Raw genomic sequence first — 26,756 nt, forward strand, 5'->3', positions numbered from 1 at the left:
TATTACACTACGTGCATCCCATCATTTTGGTGACATCGGAGGCGTCGATTTTTCACCAAATAGAAAAACGCGTGCCATTTTCTATAGGTGAATCTTGCAATTCAGGGAAGCGTTAGGCACATTTCTAAGGAAATGATACCAAATTGGTGGGGGAGAGGGTGATGGGGAGGCAATCCCTTTCAAGAGCTGACTGCGAGGAGTAAAGAGTTTGTGTGACTATCTTGGCAAGCGTATAAAACGAGATCTTAACAGTGCCTGGCAAATTTTAGGGTGCTCCATGACAGCTCCTGTTAACACAGATTCAACAGTGGTGAGGGAGTATCCCATAGGATAGAGTTCCATCAGATCCTACTTCCTTTTTGGTTTTAATTTTGTTTAATGTTTATTTATTTTTGAGAGAGACAGAGTGCGAGCAGGGGTGGGGCAGAGAGAGAGGGAGACACAGAATCCGAAGCAGGCTCCAGGCTCTGAGCTGTCAGCACAGAACCCGACGCGGGGCTTGAACTCACGAACCACAAGGTAATGACCGGAGCTGAAGTCCGAGGCTTAACCCACTGAGCCACCCAGGCGCCCCAAGATGCCATTTTCTTTAGTGCAAAAAGACATCTGCAATATTTTATTGTACACCAAAACTCTTTTTCACACGTGAATGAAATTAAAATCACTATATTTTTACTGTAGCTTATTTTTTTTTAAAGCAAACCTTTGGAACTGTTATTCTCTATTGTGCTTTCGTTCCTTGCCCAGTACAACATTTATATATTTTATATAAATATATAATAAACATTTATACATGTTAAATAATGTTTTTACATCTATATAATATGTATATATATAGATGTATACATATATAAAACATGTAATCAATTCTTTAAATGTCAGTAAAAGCGAATTTATAAATGTCTGGATTTTGTACCTGACTTGGCAACCCCTCCCCTTCTTTTTTTATTTATTTATTTATTTTATTTATTTTTTTTTCAACGTTTATTTATTTTTGGGACAGAGAGAGACAGAGCATGAACGGGGGAGGGGCAGAGAGAGAGGGAGACACAGAATCGGAAACAGGCTCCAGGCTCTGAGCCATCAGCCCAGAGCCTGACGCGGGGCTCGAACTCCCGGACCGCGAGATCGTGACCTGGCTGAAGTCGGACGCTTAACCGACTGCGCCACCCAGGCGCCCCAACCCCTCCCCTTCTAAACAACAATTCATTTGGTATGAATACATATAATCAAATGAATTCACTCAAAGTGCTTTTAATGATTGCCTTCACTCTCATTACATTCTCTAAGCCTGTCAGCGGATTTACAGTTAGCTAATGTACAATTTAAACCCTGGATAATTAGGAAATGTTCCAATTCAGCCAGCTTGTCTTCCACGATCCTGAGGTTTATCAATATTCGCTTCTGCATGGCTATCGTGTGTGGGGAATTAATTAAGATACCACGAGAGATGCGGTCGACTGAAAGATTCTCATCAGTATTGCTCTTAGTTGACTCAGTAGAAGAGGTTGCTCTTACTAGTGCAAGAGAGGTCGAACTGGATGACATTTCACCAACGCTGCTCTGTAAGGGAAGGAAATTATACATATGTAGGTTATTGAGTCTAGCAATTTCCAAATACAGCTGATGTTTGAACATAGTGGGAGGTTAAAGACATTGATTCCCTGGGCAGTCAAAAACCCATATGGAACTTGTGACTCCCCCCAAACTTAACTACTAATAGCCTATTGTTGACCAGAAGCCTTACAGACAACATAGTCGATTAACACGTATTTTGTGTCTGTATTACATACTGTATTTTTACAATAAAGTAAGCTAGAGAAAAGAAAATGTTATTAAGAAATTGTGGGGGGGGGGGGCGCCTGGGTGACTCAGTCAGTTAAGCATCTGCCTTCGGCTCAGGTCATGATCTCACGGTCCGTGAGTTGGAGCCCCACATCCGGCTCTCTGCTGTCGGGGCAGAGCCCCCAGTGGATCCTGTGTCCCCCTCTCTTTCTGCCCCTCCTCTACTTGCTCGCGTGCATCTGCTCTCTCAAAAATAAACGGAAAACTTTAAAAAAAATTCAAAAAAAGAAAATAGTAAGGAAGGGGAAATACATTTATAATAGTGTACTGTATCAAAAGAAAATCAGAGTATAAAGACCCACGAAGTTCAAACCTATGTTGTTCAAGGGTCAACTTGAACTATCAAATAAGATGCTTAGTCTTGGGTAGCAAAATGAACTGATTGCCCCCCCTAAGTGATTGAAAATCCGTTGAACAACAACACTGATTTGGAAATACGCTCTTCCCAAAGACTGAAAAAAAAATTTGTATAAAGTAGCCTCTTAATATCAAAATGTTGTATTTTGGGCTTACATTTCCTGGACTGTCCAGTAGGTTTATACTTGGGCCCTGATCCTTATCTCAGAGGACCCCTAAAGCCCTAAAGTCATTTGTGACTTTAAATATCACCAGGACACCCACAGTTTGAACTGAATTATTTGCGAATGCCCAAAAACCTGTCATAAAGATGGCTGAAACCAGGGGAGAAAGACGCAAACCAACCTAAGGGGTAGTAGAAGCTAGGGAAGGAATAGATTCTTAAAACAGGAGGCGACGGCGGAGCGTGGGCCCTTTCAGCTCTACTTTTCAAGTGGATGAAACGCTGACCACGTTACTTAGTGACTTGGGGCTTTTTCCAACAGACCACGGCTGTCGAATGGTTGGTCAAGAAGAGGGAAGCGCGGGGGTAAACATCCGGGGCTCTTCGAAGAGAAGAATGAGGCGACCTCCCCTTACTCTTAGTTTACTGTTTTAGTATCTTTCTAGTCACAAACACCTCCCTCCCCCTCCACCGACCACCTGACTGCATCCAATTCCAATCTCTCTTACACACTTTACCTGAAAGCGGCTCTTCCAGACGACAAGCAGGAAAGTGAACACGATAAAACTCAGTAGAAGCAACAGCATGCTCATGTTTTCTCTTCGGCCTCTCCTCCCCTCTAGGCCACGGAGGCACAAGACTGGCAGTTGGGAAGCAGGGGACCCTAGTCGTCCCCCCGAGTATGGAAGCCGCGGGCCACGATGCCAAGCGTCCCGCACCGCTCGGTGCAACTGGGAGTCGCCTCAGCCTTTGGCTTCACACAGTCTAACCGGCGCGCGCCGCCCTCACAATTGAGCGCTTCCGCGAGGGCGCTACGTCACAATCTGATGACGTCAAACCCGGAAGCAGGCGGCACCTGCCATGGCCTACCCGGGTGCTGCGTCGGGTTGTTGGCCAGGGCCGCGAGAGGCAACGGGGGCGTTTGGGATTTGCGGGCAGCTGAAACATGGTAGAAACACAGACGCCAAACGGACTGACGAAACACGAGTTTTAAACAGTGCTTGCCCCTCCTTGTCTTTCTCGCTTAAGACAGGTTTGCCTTTGCTGCAAGCCACTCCGTTCATTTCAAAAGCAAGTCCAGAAAGGTTTGGAGGTGCTGTGAGAAGCAGTTACCCACAAACTGTGTAAGTCTTTGCCAGAAACCTCCGCCACACTCCCATTGCTATTTTAGGAGTCGTTCCAACCCTAGCCACATTGGGCTAATTATGTGCCCTTGTGTTACTGTACCGTCTAAAAAGTAATTCCGGGGACATCTTCCCATGTAATTCTTACAATAACTTCGTGCTACAGGAATTTTTTCTGACTGTGCCCACTTCAGAAGTGCAGAAGCAGGTTCAGGCATGAAGTAAACTCGTTGGGAACCAGGAGCCGAAAGCAGGACTTGAATCCATAGAGCTGAGTCCTGAGATAACCACCCCCATTCGCTTGCCCTCATCCGGATCCTCAGGACCTCTGCCCGTACTTGCTGACTTGTGAGCATCAAGTATTTCATATTTCCCACTCAAGGAATTGAACAGTATATTCCGATTGATAATTAGTGCGAGCCGATAGGGAGAGAAATCACTGTACCTGACAGGAAATGCACAAGAAATTCGGGTAGATGTACAAGATGACAACGAACGAAACACTCAGAGCTAAAGGCAATAGCCAGGGTCGTCTCAAGATGAGTGTCACCCTCCAACCCCTAGCTGCTTGGGGAGTAACTCACATCTTCGTATCGATAGGAAGGAGAGGAACTATATACACTTTTCACCTTCAACGTATTTCCCAGTTATGGTTTCAAAGCTTTACTTCTTCAACGCCCATGTCAAGGGTGCGCACCGTGGTGTATTCTGGGGAAACGAATACGAGCAAAAATAAGGTCTCTGTTCACCTTCGTTTCATCAAATGAAATGGAGTGTAGCCCAGTAACATTGTCTCTGACCAAAGCATTTTGAATTTTGATCCTACTGGAATCCAAGGGAACGCTTCGAAGCACTTACAAAATATTCTCATAAAGCACATTACAGTCCTGTTTCGAATCATTGATTTTTTTTTCATTCATTTTGTATTGCGGTAAAATATACAAAACAGAGAATTTCACGTTTTAACGGACTTTTTTAATTCTTTTTTTTTTAAATGTTTACTTATTCTTGAGAGACAGAAAGACAAGAGCATGAGCAGGGGAGGAGCAGAGAGAGACAGGGAGACAGAATCCCAAGCAGGCTCCAGGCTCCGAGCCGTCAGCGCAGAGCCTGACGCGGGGCTCGAACTCACAGACCGCGAGAGCACGACCTGAGCCGAAGTCAGACGCTCAACCGACTGAGCCACCCACGTGCCCCGCATTTTAAACAATTTTCAGCGTGCACTTCTGTGGCTGTAAGTACACTCGATCCCCACCATCTCTTTTTCATCTTCCCCAACTGAAAATCTATACTCATTAAACACTCATTGCCTATTGTCCCCTCCATCCAGCCCCTCGAAATCACCATTTTACCTTCTGTCCCTCCAAATTGAGGTAGCATAGCTACCACATGGGAGTAGAGGGAGTAGACGAGTAGAGTGACACAACATTCGTCATGTTGTGCCTGGCTTATTTCACTTAATGTCCTCAAGTTCCATCCATGTTGGGGCATGTGTCAGAATTTCTTTCCATTTAAGGCTGGCGAATGTTTCACAGTTTGTTTACCCATTTATCCACTGATGGACACTATGTCGCCTCCACCTTTTGGTCCTTGTAAATAATGCTGCTATTAACACGGGTTATTTGTATGTTTTAGATAACAGTCCTTCCTCAGATACGGCTTTTGCAAATATCCGCCCCCGGTCAAATGGCTTGTATTTTCCCTTTTTTTTGACAAGGTCTTTCACAGAACAGAAATGTTTAGTAGTAAGAAAATCCAGCTTATCAATTCTTTCTTTCATGAGTAGGGCCTTTGGAGTTAAATCTAAAAAGTCATCACCGAATCCAGGGTCATCTAGATCTCTTCAAATCCACAATCCTTGGTTTAGGTTTTTTCCCCCTATTTTGATATTCTCTACTGCCTTCATTTCTGCTCTAATATCTATTATTTTCATCTTTCTGCCAACATTGAATTTAGTCTGTTCTTTTCCTCGCTCTGTTATTGTTCCTAAGAATAGGTGACGGCGTGTTTCTCTCAAGATCACGTGAAACATTCTTCAGATAGGCCATATATGTCAGGTCACAAAACACGTCTTAATAAATGTAAAAACACCGAATCATACAAAGTATCTTTTCTAACCACAGTGGGTGAAGCCGGAAATTAACAGCAGAAGGAAAACCGGCAAATTCACAAACACGTGGCAATTAAACGACAGGCTGTTAAACAACCAATGGCTCAAAGACGAAATTAGAAAGGAAATTAGGAAATATCTTGGTGCAAATGCACATGAAAATACAGCATACCAAAGTTTGCGAGATGCAGCGAAATCAGTGCTGAGCAGGAAATTTATGGGCTTTAGTGCTTCCTTTTTTTTTTTTTTTTTAACGTTTATTTATTTTTGAGACAGAGAGAGAGCATGAACAGGGGAGGGTCAGAGAGAGGGAGACACAGAATCTGAAACAGGCTCCAGGTTCTGAGCTGTCAGCACAGAGCCCGACACGGGGCTCGAACTCACGGACCGCGAGATCGTGATCGGAGCCGAAGTCGGCCGCTTAACCGACTGAGCCACCCAGGCGCCCCTAGTGCTTCCTTTTTAAAAAAGGACTTAGGGGCACCTGGGTGGCTCAGTTCACGATCTTGTGGCTCGTGAATGCGAACCCGGCCTCGGGCTCGCTGCTGTCAGCCTGTCAGTGCAGAGCCCATTCCAGATGCTCTGTTCCCTTCTCTCTGCCCCTTCCCCACTTGCTCTCTCCCCAAAATAAATAAATATTAGAAAAACAGATTTAAAATACATTTTAAAAAGACTTAAATCAACAACTTAACTTTACACTCCCTTTTGATTACTAGCTGCATGAAATACCTTTGGGGCGCCTGGGTGGCTCCGTCGGTCGAGCTTCCGCCTTCGGCTCAGGTCGTGATCTCGCGGTCTGTGAGTTCGAGCCCCGCGTCAGGCTCTGCGCTGACGGCTCGGAGCCTGGAGCCTGCTTGGGATTCTGTCTCCCTCTCTCTCTGCCCCAAGTCACTCGCATTCTGTCTCTGTCTCTCTCAAAAATAAATAAACATCTAAGCAAATTAAAAAATAAAATAAAACTGCTCCCTTTTAGGCAGCATATACTTGGATTCTGTTTTTAATCCATTCTGCCAATATATAGCTTTTGATTGGGGTGTGTATTTACATTTGAAGTAATTACAGGTGTAAGCATTTACTTCTAGCACTTTATTTTTTTTGTTTTCTGTACCTCTTAAAGCTTTTTTTGCCCCTCCTTTTCTCCATTATTGCCGGCTTATCTTCAGTTCATTTTTTTGTAGCGACACATTTTGATTCTTTTCTTATTTCCTTTTGTAGGTATTCAATAGGTATTTTATTGTGGTTATATATAACCACATAGAACATCCTAAAGTTATGATCATCTGTCTTAAGTTGATACCAAAATTAATTTCAATTGCATACATAAGCTTCACTCTTTTATAACTCTGCTTCCTGCTTCCGCTTTATGTTATCGATGTCACAGATTACATCTTTAGATGTTGGATACCCACTTACATAGGTGTATAATTACTTTTCACGATTGTGCCTGTGTAAATCCTGTAGAAAATAGCAAAGTGGAATTACAAACCAAAATTGCTATAATACTGTTTTGTTGTGTGTGTGTGTGTGTGTGTGTGTGTTTACATTTGCCCATGCATCTGCTTTTACCAGAAATTTTTATATTTTCACGTGGCTTTGAGTTACCATCTAGTGTCCTTTTATTTCAACTTAAGGATTCCTTTTAGTATTTCTTTTTAACGTTACTATTGGTGATGAACTCTTTCAGATTTTGTTTGGATATGTTTTCATTTCTGCCTTATTCTTTGTTTAAAAAAAACACACGTTTGTTTTGTTTTTTGAGGGAGATAGAGCATGGCCGGGGGAGGGGCAGAGAGACGAGGAGCACAGAATCTGAAGTGGGCTCTGTGCTAAAAGCAGAAAGCCTGATGTCAGGGCTCAAACTCACGAACCGTGAGATCAGGACCTGAGCCAAAGTTGGATGCTTAACCGACGGAGCCCTCCAGGTGCCCCGTTTTTTTGTTTTTTGTTTTGTTTTGTTTTGTTTTTTGTCCCTTATTATTGACAGACATCGTTGCTGGATGTGGAATTCTCAGTTGACAGTTCATTTCTTTCAGAAAATATAAACATTGAGTCTTTTTTGAACCCCCCCCCCAGTAAGTTTTTCAATTCAGTTATTGTCTTTTACAGTCTCAGAACCTGATACTTTATTATTTCTATCTTTGTTGATATTCTCATTTTGTTTATATCTTTTCCCCGCATTCCTGTAGTTTTTGTCCATGTTTCTCTTTAGCTCTTTGAACATAGTTAAGATAGTTTTTTAAAAGTCTTTGTGTAGATGCTTCTTCAGGAATGATTACTGTGGATTTACTTTGTTTCTTTGAATTGGCCATGTTTTCTTGTTTCTTTGTATGCTTTTTGATACCTTGTGGAAAATCCGGCGTTTGAGAAAAATGCCCACCGCTTCTCATCTTTAAAGACCGACATAGAGGACCTTTACCATTTAGAGGCCCCCCCCCCCTCCCCGAGTCTTAGGATCAGCTCAGGGTCTTTTCTGGGCATGTGTTCTTTTGTGGATCTGTGTGTGTGCTTTTTTAATTTTTGGTTTTTATTTCCCAACTGCTTTTATTATGTATTTATTATTTAGTTTGTTTATTTATTTATAACGTTTATTTATTTATTTTAAGAGGGGGGAGGGGCAGAACCTAACACGGCTCGAACTCGTGAATCATCGTGAGATCATGACCCGAGCCGAAAACCAAGAGTTGGATGTTACCCAGGTGCCCCTTCCCAGCTGCTTTTAAATGTCTCAGTTTTCCAAGCTGTCTCATTCTAGCTTCTCGTTGAGGCCTTAGAAGTTCCACTGTATTCCTCTACTTACAATCTCTTGCTCCCAGGCACCGACAGGTCTGCGGTCCCCCTGTAGTGTTCACGTGCCGAGATAGATACTCTCCATTGTCTTGTATGACTTCCAGACTGAGATCCAAAATTTTCTACTGTTCCTGTTGTAACAGGAATCGGTCTGCTATTTTTCAACCATGCCCCCACCAGGGAGGGGTGAAGCAAGAGTGAGCCAAAAGGCTGCAAAAGGCTGCAGAATTTCCCCCTGTTTTTATCGTGCTTTTTTCTTGATTGGACAATTACTTGGTTGGTATAGATCTTTCACTGGTTTATAGAGCTTCTATAAAGCTATTTTAGTCAAGCTGTCATTGTTTGATAGTTCCATGCGGAAAAGAGGGTAGAAGTCTGGAATTTCCTAGTCCGCCGTCTTGTTGATATCACGCACTAACAATTGATTTTTTTAAATTTTTTAAAAATTTTTTTAAATTTTTTTTTTTTTTTTTTGAGACAGAGAGAGACAGAGCATGAGCAGGGGAGGGGCAGAGAGAGAGGGAGACACAGAATCCGAAGCAGGCTCCAGGCTCTGAGCTGTCCGCACAGAGCCCGACGCGGGGCTTGAACTCACGGACTGTGAGATCATGACCTGAGCCAAAGTCGGACGCCCAACTGACTGAGCCACCCAGGTGCCCCAACAATTGACTTTTAAAATATGACAACCGGTAGAAATAATTAAAAGTCTAGAGCCTCTCCACCTGTGAGACACTGACAAAAACAAACTCAAATAATGGAATGAATGCCACATGTATTATTAACTTTCAATTTTGTTACCTCCTATTCATGACATGCCAAATTTTCTTTTCTTTCCTTTTCCATTCATCGTTAGTAACTTAAAAACCACCTCCTTTGTTTCCATACTTCAGGAAATAACTATTTTTCTAAGGTATGAACTTAGAATTGTCACTCCTCTGACTTACTGTTTCAACCAGCTATGGTCATTTTTTTGTATGTATGTGTCAAATTGAGGTTTCCCGACTCTTTGCCATCTCCCAACCCTGTAAGATTTTTACTGTGATAATTTTACACGTATCTGGAGCGGGCGTTCACTCACTTCTCTCTTTTTTTCTTCCTCTTCTCTTTTTCCCTTTTGGGAAATACTGATGTTTCATTGATCAAAAATGTGTTCTGTCATTATGCGAACACTACGGAAATATGTTTATCTGGGGGTAAACAATCAAGAACCTCCAAACACAATGTAAATTTAAGCGTATGTGTTTTGTTCCATTGAGTACGTTGGCTTCTGGAGTTTCCTTTCTTCTCGCTAAAACTGTAAGTCCGATGAACAAAATTAACGGTGACTTCAAACATAAGCAGAAAAATGAGACACTCAGTTTTGGGGATGACTTCAAGAGTAAAGAGTTTTCTGGAATTGTATCAGAAAATAGTTCATGTCATATTCTAAAGAAGTAGATGACACTTTGGACAAATCGCAGTCAGTTCCTTTCAGTTTAACGGCAATTTTTTCTCCTCTCCCTGATTTCACCATTATGTAAAAATAATAAAGATGTGATGTTCTAGATAGTTCAGGAATGTAATTTATGAGGGTTTAAAATATTTACATTTGCTGCTTTGTTTTATAGATCAAATAAATTGGTATTATTGTCTCCACAAATACTTTTAAATTACTAATATATAAAATGTTGTGAACCAAATGAATTTCTAATGATGCGTATATTTTAAAAAGCATATTCTTGTGAATTTTTATGATGCCACAAATTATCAAGACTTAAGGCGTTGGCTTAAATTATAAATTCCATGTCTTTAGCGAACTTTATGCCCTTAAATTCATATTAAATTGAGCTAATTAGTAAATATTCTTTGGCTCTCTGAACAATTTCTTTTTTTTTTTTAAATGTTTATTTATTTTTGAGACAGAGAGAGACAGAGCATGAACGAGGGAGGGTCAGAGAGAGAGGGGACACAGGATCCGAAGCAGGCTCCAGGCTCTGAGCTGTCAGCACAGAGCCCGACGCGGGGCTCGAACTCACCGACCGTGAGATCATGACCTGAGCCGAAGTTGGACGCTCAACTGACTGAGCCACCCAGGCGCCCCGGTCTCTGAACAATTTCTAAGCAAGAAAAGTGCATAAAGCATTGGTCAGTAAACAGAATTTTTCATTTGCTCTTGCTCCTTATTTCTATAACAGCTATAAATTAATAGGATAAAGAAAGTCTTTGGATAGTGTTAATATATATGTTCATTGTTACTTTAAAATTTTATAAGTAATATGAGATGTATGTAAGGAAAGAAGTTTTTGTTTTTGAGAAAGAGAGAGATAAAGGAAGAGAGAGAGAACATGGGGAGGGGCAAAGGGAGAGAGAGAATCTCAAGCAGGCTCCACACCCAGCAGAGCCCGACATGGGGCTTGATCTCATGGCCGTTGAGTCCAAATCAAGAGTTGGGACGCATGACTGACTGAGCCACCCAGGCTCCCCAGAAAGAAGTTTTAATGGTTGATTCTAGTAAAGATAAATGGTTGAGTTTAGACTAGGTATCGTGGTTAGAGAGGAATGAACACATATGAGATCATGTATATAATTTATTTATTTATTAGAAAAATGATTACAGTTGTATTAAGATGATAAATTCAACATTCCTTGCACAGTGTTTTATTTAACATGCTTGTAAAGTTAATTAGATTTTAAAAATAAGATCAGAAGTTTCGCATTATCATGTAACTATACATTTATATAGGTATAAACACATTCGTATAATGCTATGTTAGGGTTAGAAATAAAGGTGGTTTATGAGTCCTTTACTGGAAATTATTACATTAAAATATACAGAAAATAACTAAATCATAATAATAACTAAATAACTAAATCATCTTTTTAAAAGTTCCTTATTTGGGGAAAAAAGTTAAGTTCCTAATAATTATTGTTGATTATTACTGTGTTTCCAAAATATTCGCTACAAACGTTTCAAGATTTGTACGTCTTGGCCATTGGCAGGAATGTGCTTATGCAACGGTCTCTGTTGCAAATTTATTGAACTTAATGGTCATATATCTATACGATGACTTCTCTCCCCTTGGAAGCATTTCACTTTTTATGCTAGCATAAATGAAAATCCACCCCAATCCCCCCCCCCCAAAAAAAAATCTTGGTTTGTGCTATGAAATGATGTTTCTGACTATTCTGTTATCTTTGAGAACAATTGTGGATGAAAATAAAAATTTGTATTTGCCTGTTTGTGCCTTTTCCTATTTATAGATGCAAGAAGGGTATTCTAAACAGTACAGAAAGGTGCCTTCCAGGTCTTTCTGTTTGCTAACGACTATTCCTTCTCTGGGTCCCTAACAACATGAGTTCAGTTTGACACTGTGTACAACATATGCGTTTCCAAGCAGCTATTCCTTTATAATGAAGATCTCATCCTTTTGGCTATTGTTTAAGTGCTGTGACGACCAGAAACTTGGTGACATGTGAAACATTCTTGATTTGCTGGATTTTAGGAAATACGAAAGGTTACTGATATTTTAGTCCTGTTAGTACTTGTGAAAATATCTCAGAAAGGATACGTTTGATATTATGAAGTGTGATGGTAGGCATTAGACACAGGCAGGTTGTTGGCGTTGATAGAAATGCATTATCCATATATGGTTTCAATAATGGGATAACTGCCTCTTGGTGCAATGGGAAAAATTAAACCCTTTAGGAGGGACCAAGTCAAGTAAGTGTGGTTTAGAAGGATGGTTGAGAGATGAGAGGTTTTGTGGGTGTGTGTGTGTGTGTGTGTGTGAGGGAGAGAGAGAGAGAGAGGCAGCTCACATTGTTCCAGATAAGGGAAAGATAGGAAATGAACAACAATACTCTGCTTCTTAGTTAATTACTATTAACAAGCTAACCTGGTGCAGTCTTATAAGTTCTATTTGGTAAAGCTATGTGGTTCAGATAGGAATTACAGAGGGCTATCTTATTGTTGGGATATGATGGAAAAAAGTGTGTTTCGATCTTGATTTCCCATCAGAATGAGGCTTATCTCGTATGCTTACAGAAGGCGGTTATTTATTTATTTATTTATTTATTTTTAATGTTATTTGTATTCAAGTTAGCTAACATACAGTGTAGTCCTGGCTTTAGGAGGAGAACCCAGCAATTCATCGCTTACGCAGGACACCCAGTGCTCATCCCGAAAAGTGTCCTCCTTAATGCCCATCACTCATTTAGCTCATCTCCCCACCCGCCTCCCCTCCAGCAACCCTCAGTTTGTTTTCTGTCTTTAAGAGTCTCTTCTGGTTTGCCTCCCTCTCTGTTTTTACCTTATTTTTCCTTCCCTTGCCCTGTGTTCCTCTGTTGTGTTTCTCAAATTCCACATATGAGTGAAATCATGTGATATTTTTCTCTGACCGACTTATCGTGGTTTTAAAGTCCATGGGCTGGTCCTTTGCCACTTCATTTTTACATAGGAGAAGATTAATCCCCCGACCAATGAGCTGAAACCCGTGGGGAAGGAGGTTGTGAAAGCTTTTGTTTACTCCGCAGTTTAGAGAGAAGACTTAAAAGTCTTCTCCCTCCTGAGACTTGACTTTATGCTAAGATGTACTCGACATCAATTTTGTAATACCTGGATTACGTTAGTTACTTGATGGGGTTCTGCAGGTGGAAGAGAGTACAATGAGAAAATAGGTTTAATAGAGTCGTGTGAGGGTAAAGGAGTAGGAGAGAATGAGGGGGAAAAAAAGGATACTGACGACATTACGTGTAAATTTTATTACAATTATCCCCAAGTCTTGACATATACATCATGCAACATTAAACTTGAACATACCAGATTCCTCGGCCACTTGGATGTTATTGTGAAATGTCTGTGGGCAACCTGGTGAGTGTTTCCACGGCCGGTGTTTGAATGTATGCGATTTTTCGTTCGATCATTGACAGGGGAAGCTGGTATCATTTAATTGCTTTGCTTAAGGTCTCAGAATTGGTTCGCTGGGAACCAGGTCTCCTGATTTGGGGTCCTCTCATTTGCTTATCCCCAAATGGAGAAGAATCACGAATTAGATAGTCTATGGTATGAATTTTCTGTTCCTGCATTGAAAAGATTAACAAGGGGCGCCTGGGTGGTCGGTTAAGCGTCCGACTTCAGCCAGGTCACGATCTCGCGGTCCGGGAGTTCGAGCCCCGCGTCGGGCTCTGGGCTGATGGCTCGGAGCCTGGAGCCTGTTTCCGATTCTGTGTCTCCCTCTCTCTGTGCCCCTCCCCTGTTCATGCTCTGTCTCTCTCTGTCCCAAAAATAAATAAGCGTTGAAAAAAAAAAAGAAAAGATTAACAAATGGCGATATATTGGCAGCTGTTTACTATATACGTTAAATCTATATAATATATATAATGTCAGGTCCAATGACAGATAATTCATTATCTCTCTAGCTGTGAAATTGACAGAGGGAATATCAAATGATACTAAGACATTGTTTATATAATTTAAGTGTTTGCCCCTTTTTAGTTGTACTATGGACATTCTGTCATCGCTCAGGAGTTTCTCTTGGGTATGCTGCCATATTTAACTACCTCTGTAACAATGTCATACTTTTTTTTTTTGAGAAAGAGAGAGAGAGAGACAAAGAGAGCAGGGAAGGAGCAGAGAGAGGGAGAGAGAGAATCCCAAGCAGGCCCCACACTGTCAGCCCAGAGCCCCACGCGGGGCTTGAACTCACAAACCATGAGATCATGACCCGAGCCGGTGAAGAGTTGGAGGCTTAACGGACTGAGCCACCTGGGCACCCCAACAATGTCATACATCTTAAGCTCAAAGTATAGCAGCTCCTGGTGTGTGGGAGATGGGAGCCCATTTTGATTTGATTTTGAAGGAAAAGTATATGAGTGCAGAATGGAAACCCTAGTTTTCTCAAAATAATCCCTATCTTCAACCTGAACTATCAGCGAGACTCTCCTTAACAAATGAGTCAACATGACCACAGGAGGAAGGTACTTCATATCCAGAAAGCATTACAATATTTTTCATTGTATGACAATAAAATTCACCCTAGGTTTATATAATGTATCTCTAACGCATTCAGTGACAGTTTAATGCAAGCGCATTTGAATATGTGGTCAAAGTTGTCATAATGCTTGACGGTGTCATAGTCTCTGAAAAATTTCACCCAATATTCCTTCTTATTCATTTAGGTTTATTTTTTGATTTTTGATTTTTTTCTATTTATTTTTCAGAGAGAGAGAGAGAGAGAGAGAGAGCAGGGGAGGGACAGAGAGAGAGAGAGAGGGAGACACAGAATCTGAAACAGGCTTCAGGCTCTGAGCCATCAGCCCAGAGCCCGACGTGGGGCTCGAACTCACGGACCGCGAGATCATGACCTGAGCTGAAGTCAGAGGCTTAACCCACTGAGCCCCCCAGGCGCCCCTTCATTTAGGTTTAGATTCAGGTGTAGCTGAGATCCAAAATAATAACTTAGCAAAAATAAAATAGTTGATTAAGAGGCAGGCAGTCCAGGGGCGCCTGGGTGGCACAGTCGGTTACGCGTCCGCCTTCAGCTCGGGTCATGATCTCACTGTCCGTGAGTCCGAGCCCCGCGTCGGGCTCTGTGCTGACAGCTCGGAGCCCGGAGCCTGTTTCGGATTCTGTGTCTCCCTCTCTCTCTGCCCCTCCCTTGCTCATGCTCTGTCTCTCTCTGTCTCAAAAATAAATAAAAACATTAAAAAGAAATTTTAAAAAAGAGGCAGGCAGTCCAGCATGAGTAGGGGATTCATAAATGTCTTGGGAACCCAAGTTTTTTATATTCTGTTGATTTGTCATCTTCAACATATATTTTCTACATTATGATCCCAGATGGTTGCCGAACTGCTCTGATTTACCAGGCTGGTGGAAAAGGTGTGGCAAGACACGCGTCCTCTCTTTTAAAGACATTTTCCCAGGGGCACCTGGGTGACTCAGTTCGTTGAGAGTCCAACCTCGGCTCAGGTCATGATTTTGTGGTTCGTGAGTTCGAGCCCCGCATTGGGCTGGCCATGCTAAAGCTACTGTCAGCGTGGAACCTGCTTTGAATCCTCTGTCCCCCCCCACCCCCCGCTTTCTGCCCCTCCCCCGCTCATGCGTGTGCTCTCACTCTCTCTCTTTCTCTGTCTCTGTCTCTCTCTCTCTCTCTCTCCTTCTCTCAAAAATAAACGTTTAAAAAAAAAAGACATTTTCCCAGAAGTTACACGTGTTACTGCCACTTTCATTTTACTGGCCAGAATGTGGATACATGGCCAAATCTAGCTGCAAAGGTGGCTAAAAAATATAGTATTTATGTTGGCTACCAATATACTCAACCAAAATTTATGATTATGTTACTAAAGAGAGGGAGAAGAGCTATCAAAGGATGTCTCTCCATCTCTGAAATGGCTCTTCCTTCTCTATTGTTCTCCTGGAACAAGGCCACGTGACTGGAACCTACTGCATTAACTATTTTGATTTTTTGAAGTTATTTATTTTATTGTGTGTGAGAGAGAGAGAGGCAGAGAGAACCCCAAGCAGGCTCTGCACCGTCAGCAGAGGGCCTGACTCGGGGCTCGAACTCATGACCTGTGAGACTGTGACCTGAGCCCAAATCAAGAGTTGGACGCTGAGCCAGCTGAAGCACCCAGGCGCCCCTGATTTTTTTCCTTACTAATACATATAATTCTGTGCTCGCTGCTATAAAAGCAGAACATTCATGTGATGAAATTAGGACATACTTTAGAGAAACTAATTTAAACTGATACAAAAATGAAGCAAGAAACGTACGCTGAATTTTTCCTTTCTGACCATGCATTTTCTAATCACACATTTCATCAACAGAGGGCATTGTAGATTCATTTCATTTTTTGGTTGCTCTATACTTTTCAATCACAGCTTCTTTTTCATTTGGAAATGCACCATAATATCCAGGGTCAAATGAATAGGTGGAATGTGGTATTTGCGAAATATCCCCCAGATCACTGAGCTATGACACCGTAATCCAGAAGTCACTACATAAAAATTACCAGAATATATTTTGCTAAGTCATGGTTTTGCAAATTAATCATATTTGAGTTAAAAGAATTAGACCACCCCTGTTGTTCTAATATAGGCAAAATAAAAAGCTTACATAATCTGAGCGACGATGCTGAAATTTGGTATTTAATTTTCAGTGACATCGTTTTACTTTAAGTGACATTTAGAGCTTATTGTGAGTGACCTTTAGATCTGTAATATGTTCTGGAAAGTATTAAGGGACTTGGAAGAGAAATTGCTTTTAGCTTTTTTACTAAGAGAATGAGCTACACGTCTATCTCGAATTGAGACTAACGATTCATTGTGTCTATCGCCGAAACGTTGAAATGCCCACTTAATAATTTACAGCCCTGTTATAACTTGTAGTGTTAGAAAAGTGTGGACATTTGGGATAATTGTTCTTAATATCAGCGGGGGATTTAAGTACAACACGCTATCTTTCTAGTCACACCTATGCTTCAGTTGTCTAAAATAGACCAGTTTTTTTTGAGGTGTGTGTGTGTGTGTGTGTTAAGTGACACTCTAGAAGAGCTTTATTGAGCAAAATACAGAATAAACCAGAAAAAAATAAACTTTCCAAACAATACTATAATAGGTAAGAGGATACTGTTTGTTACAATTTATTCAGCAAACATGTACTGAATATCTACTCTATGCCAGGGACCATTCTAGACAGTAGAAATCCGGTCATGAACAAAACAGACAAAAATCCTTCTTGCAGCTTATATTCTATTGGGAAGCTATATTCCAAATCCCAGGCTCATTATTTATGTTTTCTTTTCATATTTTTATGGAATAGCCAGTCGTTTTTAAAAAAAAAAAAACAAAAAAAAACAAAAAAAAACCACACATTCTGGTAAAAGAGAGAAGTCTCCTGAACACATTTTTGAAGCTAATCTAACCCTGATACAAAATCTTACCAGATATATAGCACATAGAAATTAAAGACCGATTTACTTAAAAAAAAACTAACATAAAGCACTAGGCCAACAAAATATGGACAGTATTAAAAAGAAAATACCATCATCAAGTACAGCTTATTCCTGAAGGTCAGGGTGACAACATCAGGAAATCTCTTACTATGTCATATCCATCGGGCAAAAGAAAACTAAGTTACTAAACTATCTCAATATATGGCCCAAAGGGGCATTTGCTAAATTTCAACGCCCATTTCTGGAGTAACACAGTGACATATTAGAGGCTTTATACTAAAAAATAAGAACAAGACAAGTATGCTTCATCATTACAATTGTTTAGTAATGGCATAGAAATTCCAGTGAATGCAGTTAGAAATATCTGCGGAGAAAATCTAGAAGATTCTGCATTAAAACTCTTAAAACTCATGAGAGAGGTTAGTCAAATGCTTGAATACAAAGGAAATGAACAGACTGAAGAGGTTTCTCACATATTGCTAATAACTAGTTAGAAAATATGGTAGGGACAGAAAACCACTTAAAATGGCAACATCATATGCAAAATAACCAGAAACAAACAATCAAAAGTTGGCTGGAGAGAATTACAAAACTGCACTGGGAAAGATACAAGATTTACGTAAACGTGGAAGAATAACATGTTCCTGGATAGGAAGACTAAACAGTATAAACACGCCAAGTTTTCCAAAATTCAGATGTAAGTTTATTGTAATTCAGATCAAAATCCCAATAGGATTTTTGAAACTTGAGAAAAGGATTTTAACACTCATCTGGAAGTTTTAAAACATAAGACAGCCAAGAAAGTTTTGAACAACAAAAATAAAGAAAGGATATTTGCTTACATAAAAATGTATCAAAGAAACACTTTGAAAACAACGTGATGTTCGAACGGGAAGATGTCGACAAGGAAAGAGAGCTGGGAAACTCTGAACAAAGATGAATATTTTGATAGAAAATTGATACGGACGTAAAAAAGAAGAGAAACAATTGACCAAAATTTTGTAATAATAGTAATGCCCAACCCAATTAGCAATCAAAGAAACAAAAATTAAAATGAGGTATATACGTTTGACCAATATTTTTAAGATACCAATCCTCAGTGATGAGTGTGGCTACTCACTTTACTGACATGAATGCAAATTAACCCAAATGTTCTGAAAGGCAATATGGCAAAATATGTATCAAAAGCCTTAAAATATTAATATAATTGTAATTCCACACCAGAAATCTATCCTAAGAAGCTATTTAGGGGTGCCTAGTTGGCTCCCTAGGTTGGTCGAGCATGTAACTCTTGATCTCACGGTTGTGAGTTTGAGCCCCATGTTGGGTGCAGAGATCACTTAAAATAAAAGCTTTTTTAAAAAACTAGACTATTCAGAGATGGGGCCAAAGATGCACATCAGAAATGGCTACCATTTCTTGTTTATAAGAAATAAATAGTGAATAATAATAGTGATATAATAGTGAATAAATAAGTAGTGAAAAAATTGGAAAGAATTGAAATGTCTATATATCAAATGCCCACATGCTTACTATATGATGTTACATGAAGAAATTAGTAGGTAAAACTTCATGATCCCGATTTGGTACACACACACACACACACACACACACACACAGGATAGACAATAAGAACCCAAGGGAGAAAAACAGAGGGACTCTAAGAAATGTGTTACAAGCTTAACAATGGTAAACTCTGGATGATGGGATTAGGAGACATTTTATGTTCTTTCCAATAATCTGGACCCTGAAAACCCACCACCCAGTTTCTTTTTTTTTTTTTTAGTGTTTATTATTTTGAGAGAGTGTGAGCGGGGGAGGGGCAGAGAGAGAGAAAGAGAGGAACCCAAGCAGGTTCCCAGCTGTCAGCCTAGACCCCGATGAGGGGCTGGAAACCAAGAACTGTGAGATCACAACCCGAGCCACATCAAGAGTCAGACGCTTAACCGACTGAGCCACCCAGGCGCCTCCACTTTCACAGATACTAAGATTTTGCCATATCTGCTTGAGTCTTTTTTTTTTTAAACATTTATTTATTGTTGAGAGACAGAGAGAGGCAGAGCATGAGCAGGGGAGGGGCAGAGAGAGAGGGAGACACAGAATCCAAAGCAGGCTCCAGGCTCCGAGCTGTCATCACAGAGCCCTACGCGGGGCTCAACCCCACGAACCGCGAGATCATGACCTGAGCCGAAGTTGGACCCTTAACCCATTGAGCCACCCAGGTGCCCCTTGAGTCTTTTTTAAAGATGTGAAAATTAATAAAGCCAACCTAATTCAAAATGGAGTTGGGAAGCAATGAAAGAAGGTTTCTCACTCCTATACCATTCCGCACAACTTTCTTTACGTACCCAGCAGGAAGAAGAAAGATTTTCTCTTTGCCTAGCAACAAGGTAGCTAATGAGAAATCACCACAACCCTGAACTTTCCATCTCCTCCAATGAGCTTTTGTTCAAAATAACCCCTCAACTTCCACCTTTACTCTATGAAAACAAGCTCTCCTCCTTAGCTCTTTGAACTTGACTATGGTTTGCCTTAATGTGCATGCCCAGGACAGCAACTCACTTTTGCCAGTTCAATAACTGCGTATTTTCTTTTTAAGATTGATACTCTGTTGTGTGGTTCTTAAAACTTACAAACATTTTACCATTATATATGAATTCTTTCGTAACTTGCTTTATTACTCATTTTGATTAGGGATGGATCCATATTGGCCTCGTTCATTTATTTTACTGTTGAATAGAATTCCATTACGTAAATAAATTTCTTTCCAGAATTGTTTCAACAACTGCATTCCAACTGCCCAGCATTTGAGAGAACCTGTTTTTCTACATCCTTGCCTAAATTTACGCTGTCATATTTAGAGTTTTGTCAACTTGTTGGCTGTGAAAGATATTTGTTTAAATTTGTATTTCTTGATTATTATTGAGATTGAACACCCTTTCGTATGTTTATTGATTCTTCCTATTTCTGCTCTCTGAATTATTTGTCCATATTCTTTGACCACCTTTTCACTGCTTTTTTCCAAAAACAAATACATAGGAGTTCTTTATGGATTCTTGATCCCCTATGTGATTTTGGCTTATATGTACTGGAAACGTCTTCTCCCAGTCATACATTCTAATTTACCCTTGCCTTTGGTCATACAGAAAAATGTAAATTATTACATATTCAAATTTTGGTCTTTTACTTTATACTTTTAGCTTTGGTTGCTTGTATTAGAAAGCCATTGACATCTCCAAGTCATAAAGATATTCTCCTACATTTTGTCTAAAAGTTTTGTTATTTTCCATATTTCAGTCTTCCTCCCCTCCTTCCTCCCTTCCTTCCTTCCTTCCTTCCTTCCTTCCTTCTTTCCTTCCTTCCTCCCTTCCTTCCTTCCTTCTTTCCTTCCTTCCTTCCTTCCTTCCTTCCTTCCTTCTTTCCTTCCTTCCTTCCTCCCTTCCTCCCTTCCTTCCTTCCTTCCTTCCTCCCTCCCTTCCTTCCTTCCTTCTTTCTTCCTTCCTTCTTTCCTTCCTTCCTTCCTCCCTCCCTTCCTTCCTTCCTTCCTTCCTCCTTCCTTCCTTCCTTCCTTCCTTCCTTCCTTCCTTCTTCCAAGGTTTTATTTAAATCCAAGCTAGTTAACATACAATGTAGCACATTTAGGTCTTTAAATCCATCTGGAATTGGTTTTTATTATTAGGTGATGTAGAGATCCAATTTTATTTTTCTTCCTATATATACTCCATTGATGCCAAGGCAATTTATTTTTTTTTAATTTTTTTAATGTTTATTTATTTATTTTTCATAACAGAGAGAGACAGTGCATGAACGGGGGAGAGTCAGAGCGAGGGAGACACAGAATCCGAAGCAGGCTCCAGGCTCTGAGCTGTCAGCACAGAGCCCGACGCGGGGCTCGAACTCACGGACCGCGAGATCATGACCTGAGCCGAAGTCAGGCACTCAACCGACTGAGCCACCCAGGCGCCCCGATACCAAGGCAACTTATTAAAACCTTATACTCTTCTAACTAATTTTAATGTCATCTCTATTACATACTAAATTGTACATGCACATACATTTGGCTTCATTCGGTTTCATTAGTCTAATCTCTTCATTTTGCCAATATCACACTATTTAATTACTGTAACTTTATGGCAAATTCCTATGCGTAGTATTTTTGTGATTATTCAATTACAATATATATAACCATTTCTTTTATGATTTCTTTGAATCATCCATTAAGAAAAAATGTAAATTCTATTTTTTTATTTTTACAAATCTGGTTTTTAAAGAGCATTCTGTGCTTTTTTTCATGGTTTTTTATTTATTTTGAGAGAGAGACAGAGAGCGAGCAGGGGAGGGGCAGAGAGAGAGGGAGACACAGAATCCCAAGCAGGTTCCAGGTACAGAACCCAATGCGGGCCTTGAACTCACGAACTGCGAGATACGACCTGAGCCGAAGTCAGACGCTTAACAGACTGAGCCACCCAGGCGCCCCTTTAAAGGAAACTTTTCATTTTACTTATTAATTTTGAAGTTTTTACTTATTTATTTTTTAAGAGAAGGAGAGTGAGAGAGTGAGCACGAGTGGGGGAGGGGCAGAAAAAGGAGAGGGAGAATCCCAACCAGGCTCTTTGCTCCCAGCACACAGCCTGATGGGGAGCTCGAACCCGTGAACTGTAAGATCATGACCTGAGCCCAAACCAAGAGTCAGATGCTTCACTGACTGAGCTACCCAGGTACTCTCTTCTGTTACCATTCTGAGGGAAGTGTAGAAATCTCACCTCATTTGAGGTGCCTGGGTGGCTCAGTCAGTTGAACATCCAACTTCAGTTTGGTCGTGATCTTGAGGTCCGTGAGTTCGAGCCCCACGTCGTACTCTGTGCTGACAGCTCAGAGCCTGGAGCCTGCTTCAGATTCTGTGTCTGCCACTCTTTCTGCCCCTCCCCTACTCATGCTCTGTCTCTCTCACTCTCAAAAATGAATAAATGTTAAAAAAAATTTTAAATAAAAAAGAAATCTCACCTCACTTTATGTCCCAGTTCTGTCCCCATTTTATAATATAGTTGTCTGAAATATTTCCACCGCGTACATTTAGGTTTTTGTTTTTAATGTTTGTTTATGAGTGAGAGAGAGAGAGAGAGAGCACCAGCCAGGGAGAGGAAGAGAGAAAGAGAGAGAGGGACAGAGGGTCTGAAGCGGGCGTTGTGCTGACAGCAGAGAGCTTGATGTGGGGCTTGAACTCACAAATTGTGATATCATGACCTGAGCCGAAGTCAGACGCTTAACCCACTGAGCCACCCAGACGCCTTTCTACTGCATACATTTAAAACCACATCAGACAGTGGTATACCTTTCTTAAACCAGCAAATGTAATTTGGAAAACTCAGAAAAAAAGCCCGTTGTATTTACCCATACTTTTGCTGGCCACCTTCTCTCTCCTTTCTTGGCATTTCCAAGTTCTCCCTTTTATCACTTCCTTTTTGTTTAGAGGACTTCTTTGGCCATTCTTTTAGGGTGTGTTTCTTAGCAACAAATTCTCTTAGTTTGTCTTTCATCTGAGAATGCTGGATTTTCTCTTTATTCCTGAAGGGTACTTTTGGTGGGTATACATTCAAGGGGATGCCAATTTTTTCCTTTCAGATAATTCTAACATCTCTCTCGTCTGGACATTGACATCTACTGATTGCCTTTTCTCATTCTGTTTGAGATCTGATTGTCTATTGACAATCTGTTTGAATGATTGTCTATTGAAAGCTGGATATTTCCATATTATCTCATGGGACTCTGGATCTTGTTGAAGTCTTCATGTTTTGTTTGGTTTTGCTTGCTTACGTTCTCTTCTTTTCTGACACTACTCAGAATGAGCTGCCTCATTCCCACAAGGTGGAGGAGAAATAAAGTTTCCCAGCTTGGTTTCCACTGACACCAGAGTTTTGGAGTGGGGCGAACTCATTTCTGTTGGAAAGAAATGGACTTCCAGCTCTCCATGTGGTCTCCACGGATACCATGGGTGGGGGAGGGGGGTCACTTCCCCCCCCCCCCCGTGGTATCCTCTGATCCCAAGGGGGGTGGGGCTCATTACCAAGCAGCGGGGATGAAAGTTCCTGCTTTTAATTTGGCTTCCTCTGAACCACCTAATAATCGGGGCTGTTAGAGAACCTTGTTGCAGTTTTGTGAGAGTGGATGTCTAAGTTGCCCCTGTGGCTTTTCTTTCATGGGTAGGAGTCAGGTTACAGCTCTTTCTGTGCTGTCTGAGTGCAGTGGACTGGTTTTTGTCTTGTTAAGCTCTCCCCTTCCTGGTTCTTTGGCTAGAGAGGATAAGTCTTGTTGAAGCTTGCTTGCTTTTTTTTTTTTTTTTTTTGTCTTCTCCTGTTGCTATTCGTGGGATGAAGATATATTTTCTTCAGACAGTTCCCTGTCTGGGAACTCACCAATGTATCATTCCTTGGTCCCAAAAGTCCATAGTTGATTTGCCTTCTTTTCCACCTTGCAGAGTCTTTCTACGTCTGTTTTTTATATATAACGCCCAGTATTTTTGGTTTTACTTAGCAGGAAGAATAGGGAAAACACATCTCCATCTTCCAGGAAGTAGAAGTCCCAGCTTGTTGTTTGTTTGTTTTCGGTGGGGTCCACACCTAGCACGGAGCCCAATGTGGGGCGTGAACTCACGTCTCGGAAATCAAGACCTGAGCTGAGGTCAAGAGTGGGAAGCTTAAGCAACAGAGCCACCCAGGCGCCGCCCCCCTCCCCCAACTTGTTTTCAAACTTCCCCAAAGTGTTCCTTGTAGTATACATTCCACAAGCAATGCCTCTTCAGCTCTACTCACATATATGCCCACTTCTTCGTTCATCATTGCCTTTTGCGTTTCCATTACTTCCTTCAAGGTTCAGCCTTTTCCTCATTTTAGTATCGTCTTGGGTCACACTTTCAGTAAGCATTCCTGAGTGGTAAACTCTTCCAATGTTTGTCTGAAAATGTCTTTTTTCACATTCACTCTTGGATATTTAGCTGCCCTAGGTAGGCAGCTATTTTCCCTTAGCTGTTGGATGATAGATGTTCGCTGTCTTCTGGCCCGCGTTGTTGGTATGAAATCTGTTGTCCGCGTGATCGCCATTTTATTGGGGGGGGGGCCGAATATAGATCTTTCCTCGGATTACTTGTAGTCTTTTTCTTTGCATTTGTCATTCTATAGCTTTCCTCCCTTGTTTCCACACGCCACTTTATTTTTTTTAACTTTACTTATTTATTTTTGAGAGAGAGAGCACGTAAGTGGGGAGGGGCAGAGGAAGAGGGAGAGAAAGAGAGGATCGTAAGCATTTTTTGGAATATTTACTTATCTATTTTGAGAGAGAGAGTGCACAAGCAGGGGAGGGGCAGAGGGAGAGACAGAGAGAGAAAGAGAGAATCCCATGCAGGCTTTGTGCCAAAATCAAGAGTGGGATGCTTAAGCAACCGAGCCACCCAGGCGCCCCTCCAACATGTCACTTTAATTCGATTTATCTTGATGGCAGCTTTGCTCTTTCAATCTAAGTATTCATGTCTTCCTTAAATTCTCCTCTTTTTTCACTATTGTTCCTCTCCACCTCCTACTTCCTTCCTTTGGAATGCTTGTTAGATATGTCATTCACACTTCTATGTTTCTTAATCTCTCCGTAAGATTTTCTACCTAAATTCTGAATCAGCTTAGTTTTTTAATTCTGTGACCTTACTTTCATGTCTAGAATTTTTATTGGATGATTCTGATGCCTTTTTTTTTTATTCCCCCACTCCCACCCCCGTGGCTCTATTCCCTTTAATATCATTAATCATTTTAAATATATTTATTTTTAGGGTTCTTTCTTTTGGTATTGTTCTTTTATCTCTGGTTTACTGTGTGCTATATATGCAGAACTGCTTAAGGATAGGTTACCTATGGGGCGCTTGGGTGGCTCAGTTGGTTAAGCATCAGACTCTTGATTTCGGCTCAGGTCATGATCTCGGGTTCGTGAGATTGAACCCCAGGTCAGGCTCTGTGCTGGCATCGCAGAGCCTGCTTTGGGATTCTCTGTCTCTGTCTCTGTCTCTGTCTCTCTCCCTCTCTCTCTCTGTCCTTCCCCTCCTCTCAAAAGTAAATAAATAAACATTGTTTAAAAAAGGATAGGTTGTATACTTCTGTGATTTGTATGATGTGTCTACTCTTCGAGTGTGCACGCACACATGCCTGCCTCCTATTGAGGCAGGATTTTTTTTTTCCTGTAGGAGTCCCTGGCTCCCTAGTTTCTGAAGATACCTCTAAAAATAATTTTTGCGTTTGCATCTGCTAGAGACGGGAGGGATTTCACATAACGGGAAACAGTTTTCCCTCCCCTTCTTCAGGGGCTCTGGGATGGAAACTGTGTAGAGGTCTGGAGATTCTCAGTGTGTTGGGGGATGATTTGGGGCAAGGACTCCCCAGAAGCTGAGGGACTCTCTTTGCCTCTTGCTCTTGCGGGGGCTGGTGGCCTAGGGGGCCCTGACTCCTTGGAGGCCCTGTGGACTATCAGGTTCGCCACCTGGTTCCTGTAGCCAAAATTCGTTGTCATACAAGGAAATGAGCTTGACAAAGTAGTCATTGGAGGCAATGCAAACCCCAGTGTCGAAGATGGAAGAGTGGGTGTCACTGTGAAAGTCACAGGAGACAACCTGGTCCTCAGGATAGCCTAGGATGCCCTTGAAGGCGCCCTCCAATGCCTGCTTCACCACCTTCTTGATGTCGCTGATGTTTGCAGCTCCGGGTGGCAAGTGAGATCCACAACTGACACGTTGGGGGTGGGGACACAGAAAGTCATGCCAACGAGCTTCCCATTTAGCTCAGAGATGATCTTGCCTAGAGCCTTGGTGGTGCCAGAAGCAGTTTCCCAGAGGGGCCATCCATGGTCTTCTGGGGTACAGTGATGGCATGGGCTGTGGTCCATGATGCCACAGTCATCATGGATGACGCTGGCCAGAGGGCCCAAGCGCTTGGTGGTATAGGAGGCATTGCTGACAATCTTCAGGGAGCTGTCATACTTCTCATGGTTCAGGCCCATCACAAACATCAACAGAAGGGGCAGAGATGATGACCCTCTTGGCCCCGTCCTTCAAGTGAGCCCCAGCCTTCTGAATGGTGGTGAAGACCCCGGTGGACTCCACCACATACTCAGCACCAGCGTCACCCCATTTGACGTTGATGGGATCTAGCCGCTAGGAGATGGAGGTAGGCTTTCCATTGAGGACAAGTCTCCTGTTCTCAGCCTTGACTGTGCCGCGGGTAGAATCATATTGGAGAATATAGACCATGTGGTTGAGGTCAATGAAGGGGTCATTGATGGGGAGAATATCCACTTTGCCAGAGTTAAAAGCAGCCCTGGCGACCAGGTGCCCAATATGGCCAAATCGGTTTAGTCCAACCTTTGCCATCGCGTCTCGGGACGAGCTGGCACCACTCCAGCAAATGCG

At 41.5% G+C, this 26,756-nt stretch overlaps 1 protein-coding gene and 1 pseudogene across 1 annotated transcript; both read right to left on the reverse strand.

Annotated features, from left to right (window-relative positions):
* Window positions 1-1,238: 1,238 nt before the first annotated feature.
* Window positions 1,239-3,179, reverse strand: CT83 (cancer/testis antigen 83). The gene is made up of 2 exons (XM_043570250.1): window positions 2,884-3,179; window positions 1,239-1,563 (listed from the first exon to the last, which is right to left on the reverse strand). Exons 1-2 carry the CDS (start codon window positions 2,956-2,958, stop codon window positions 1,255-1,257), a joined length of 384 nt encoding a protein of 127 aa, XP_043426185.1. The 5' UTR covers window positions 2,959-3,179; the 3' UTR covers window positions 1,239-1,254.
* Window positions 3,030-26,756, reverse strand: LOC122477129 (annotated as a pseudogene).

This window comes from Prionailurus bengalensis, chromosome X (genome assembly GCF_016509475.1).
Source record: "Prionailurus bengalensis isolate Pbe53 chromosome X, Fcat_Pben_1.1_paternal_pri, whole genome shotgun sequence".
In the NCBI taxonomy this organism is placed as follows: Eukaryota; Metazoa; Chordata; class Mammalia; order Carnivora; family Felidae; genus Prionailurus; species Prionailurus bengalensis.

Bases quoted from the DNA above. Each gene is read 5' to 3' on its own strand.
- CT83 (XM_043570250.1), bottom strand. From the start codon at position 2,958: ATGAGCATGCTGTTGCTTCTACTGAGTTTTATCGTGTTCACTTTCCTG. The intron at 1,564-2,883 runs GTAAAGTGTGTA...CTTCCCTTACAG, and splicing joins TCTGGAAGAGCCGCTTTCAG to AGCAGCGTTGGTGAAATGTC.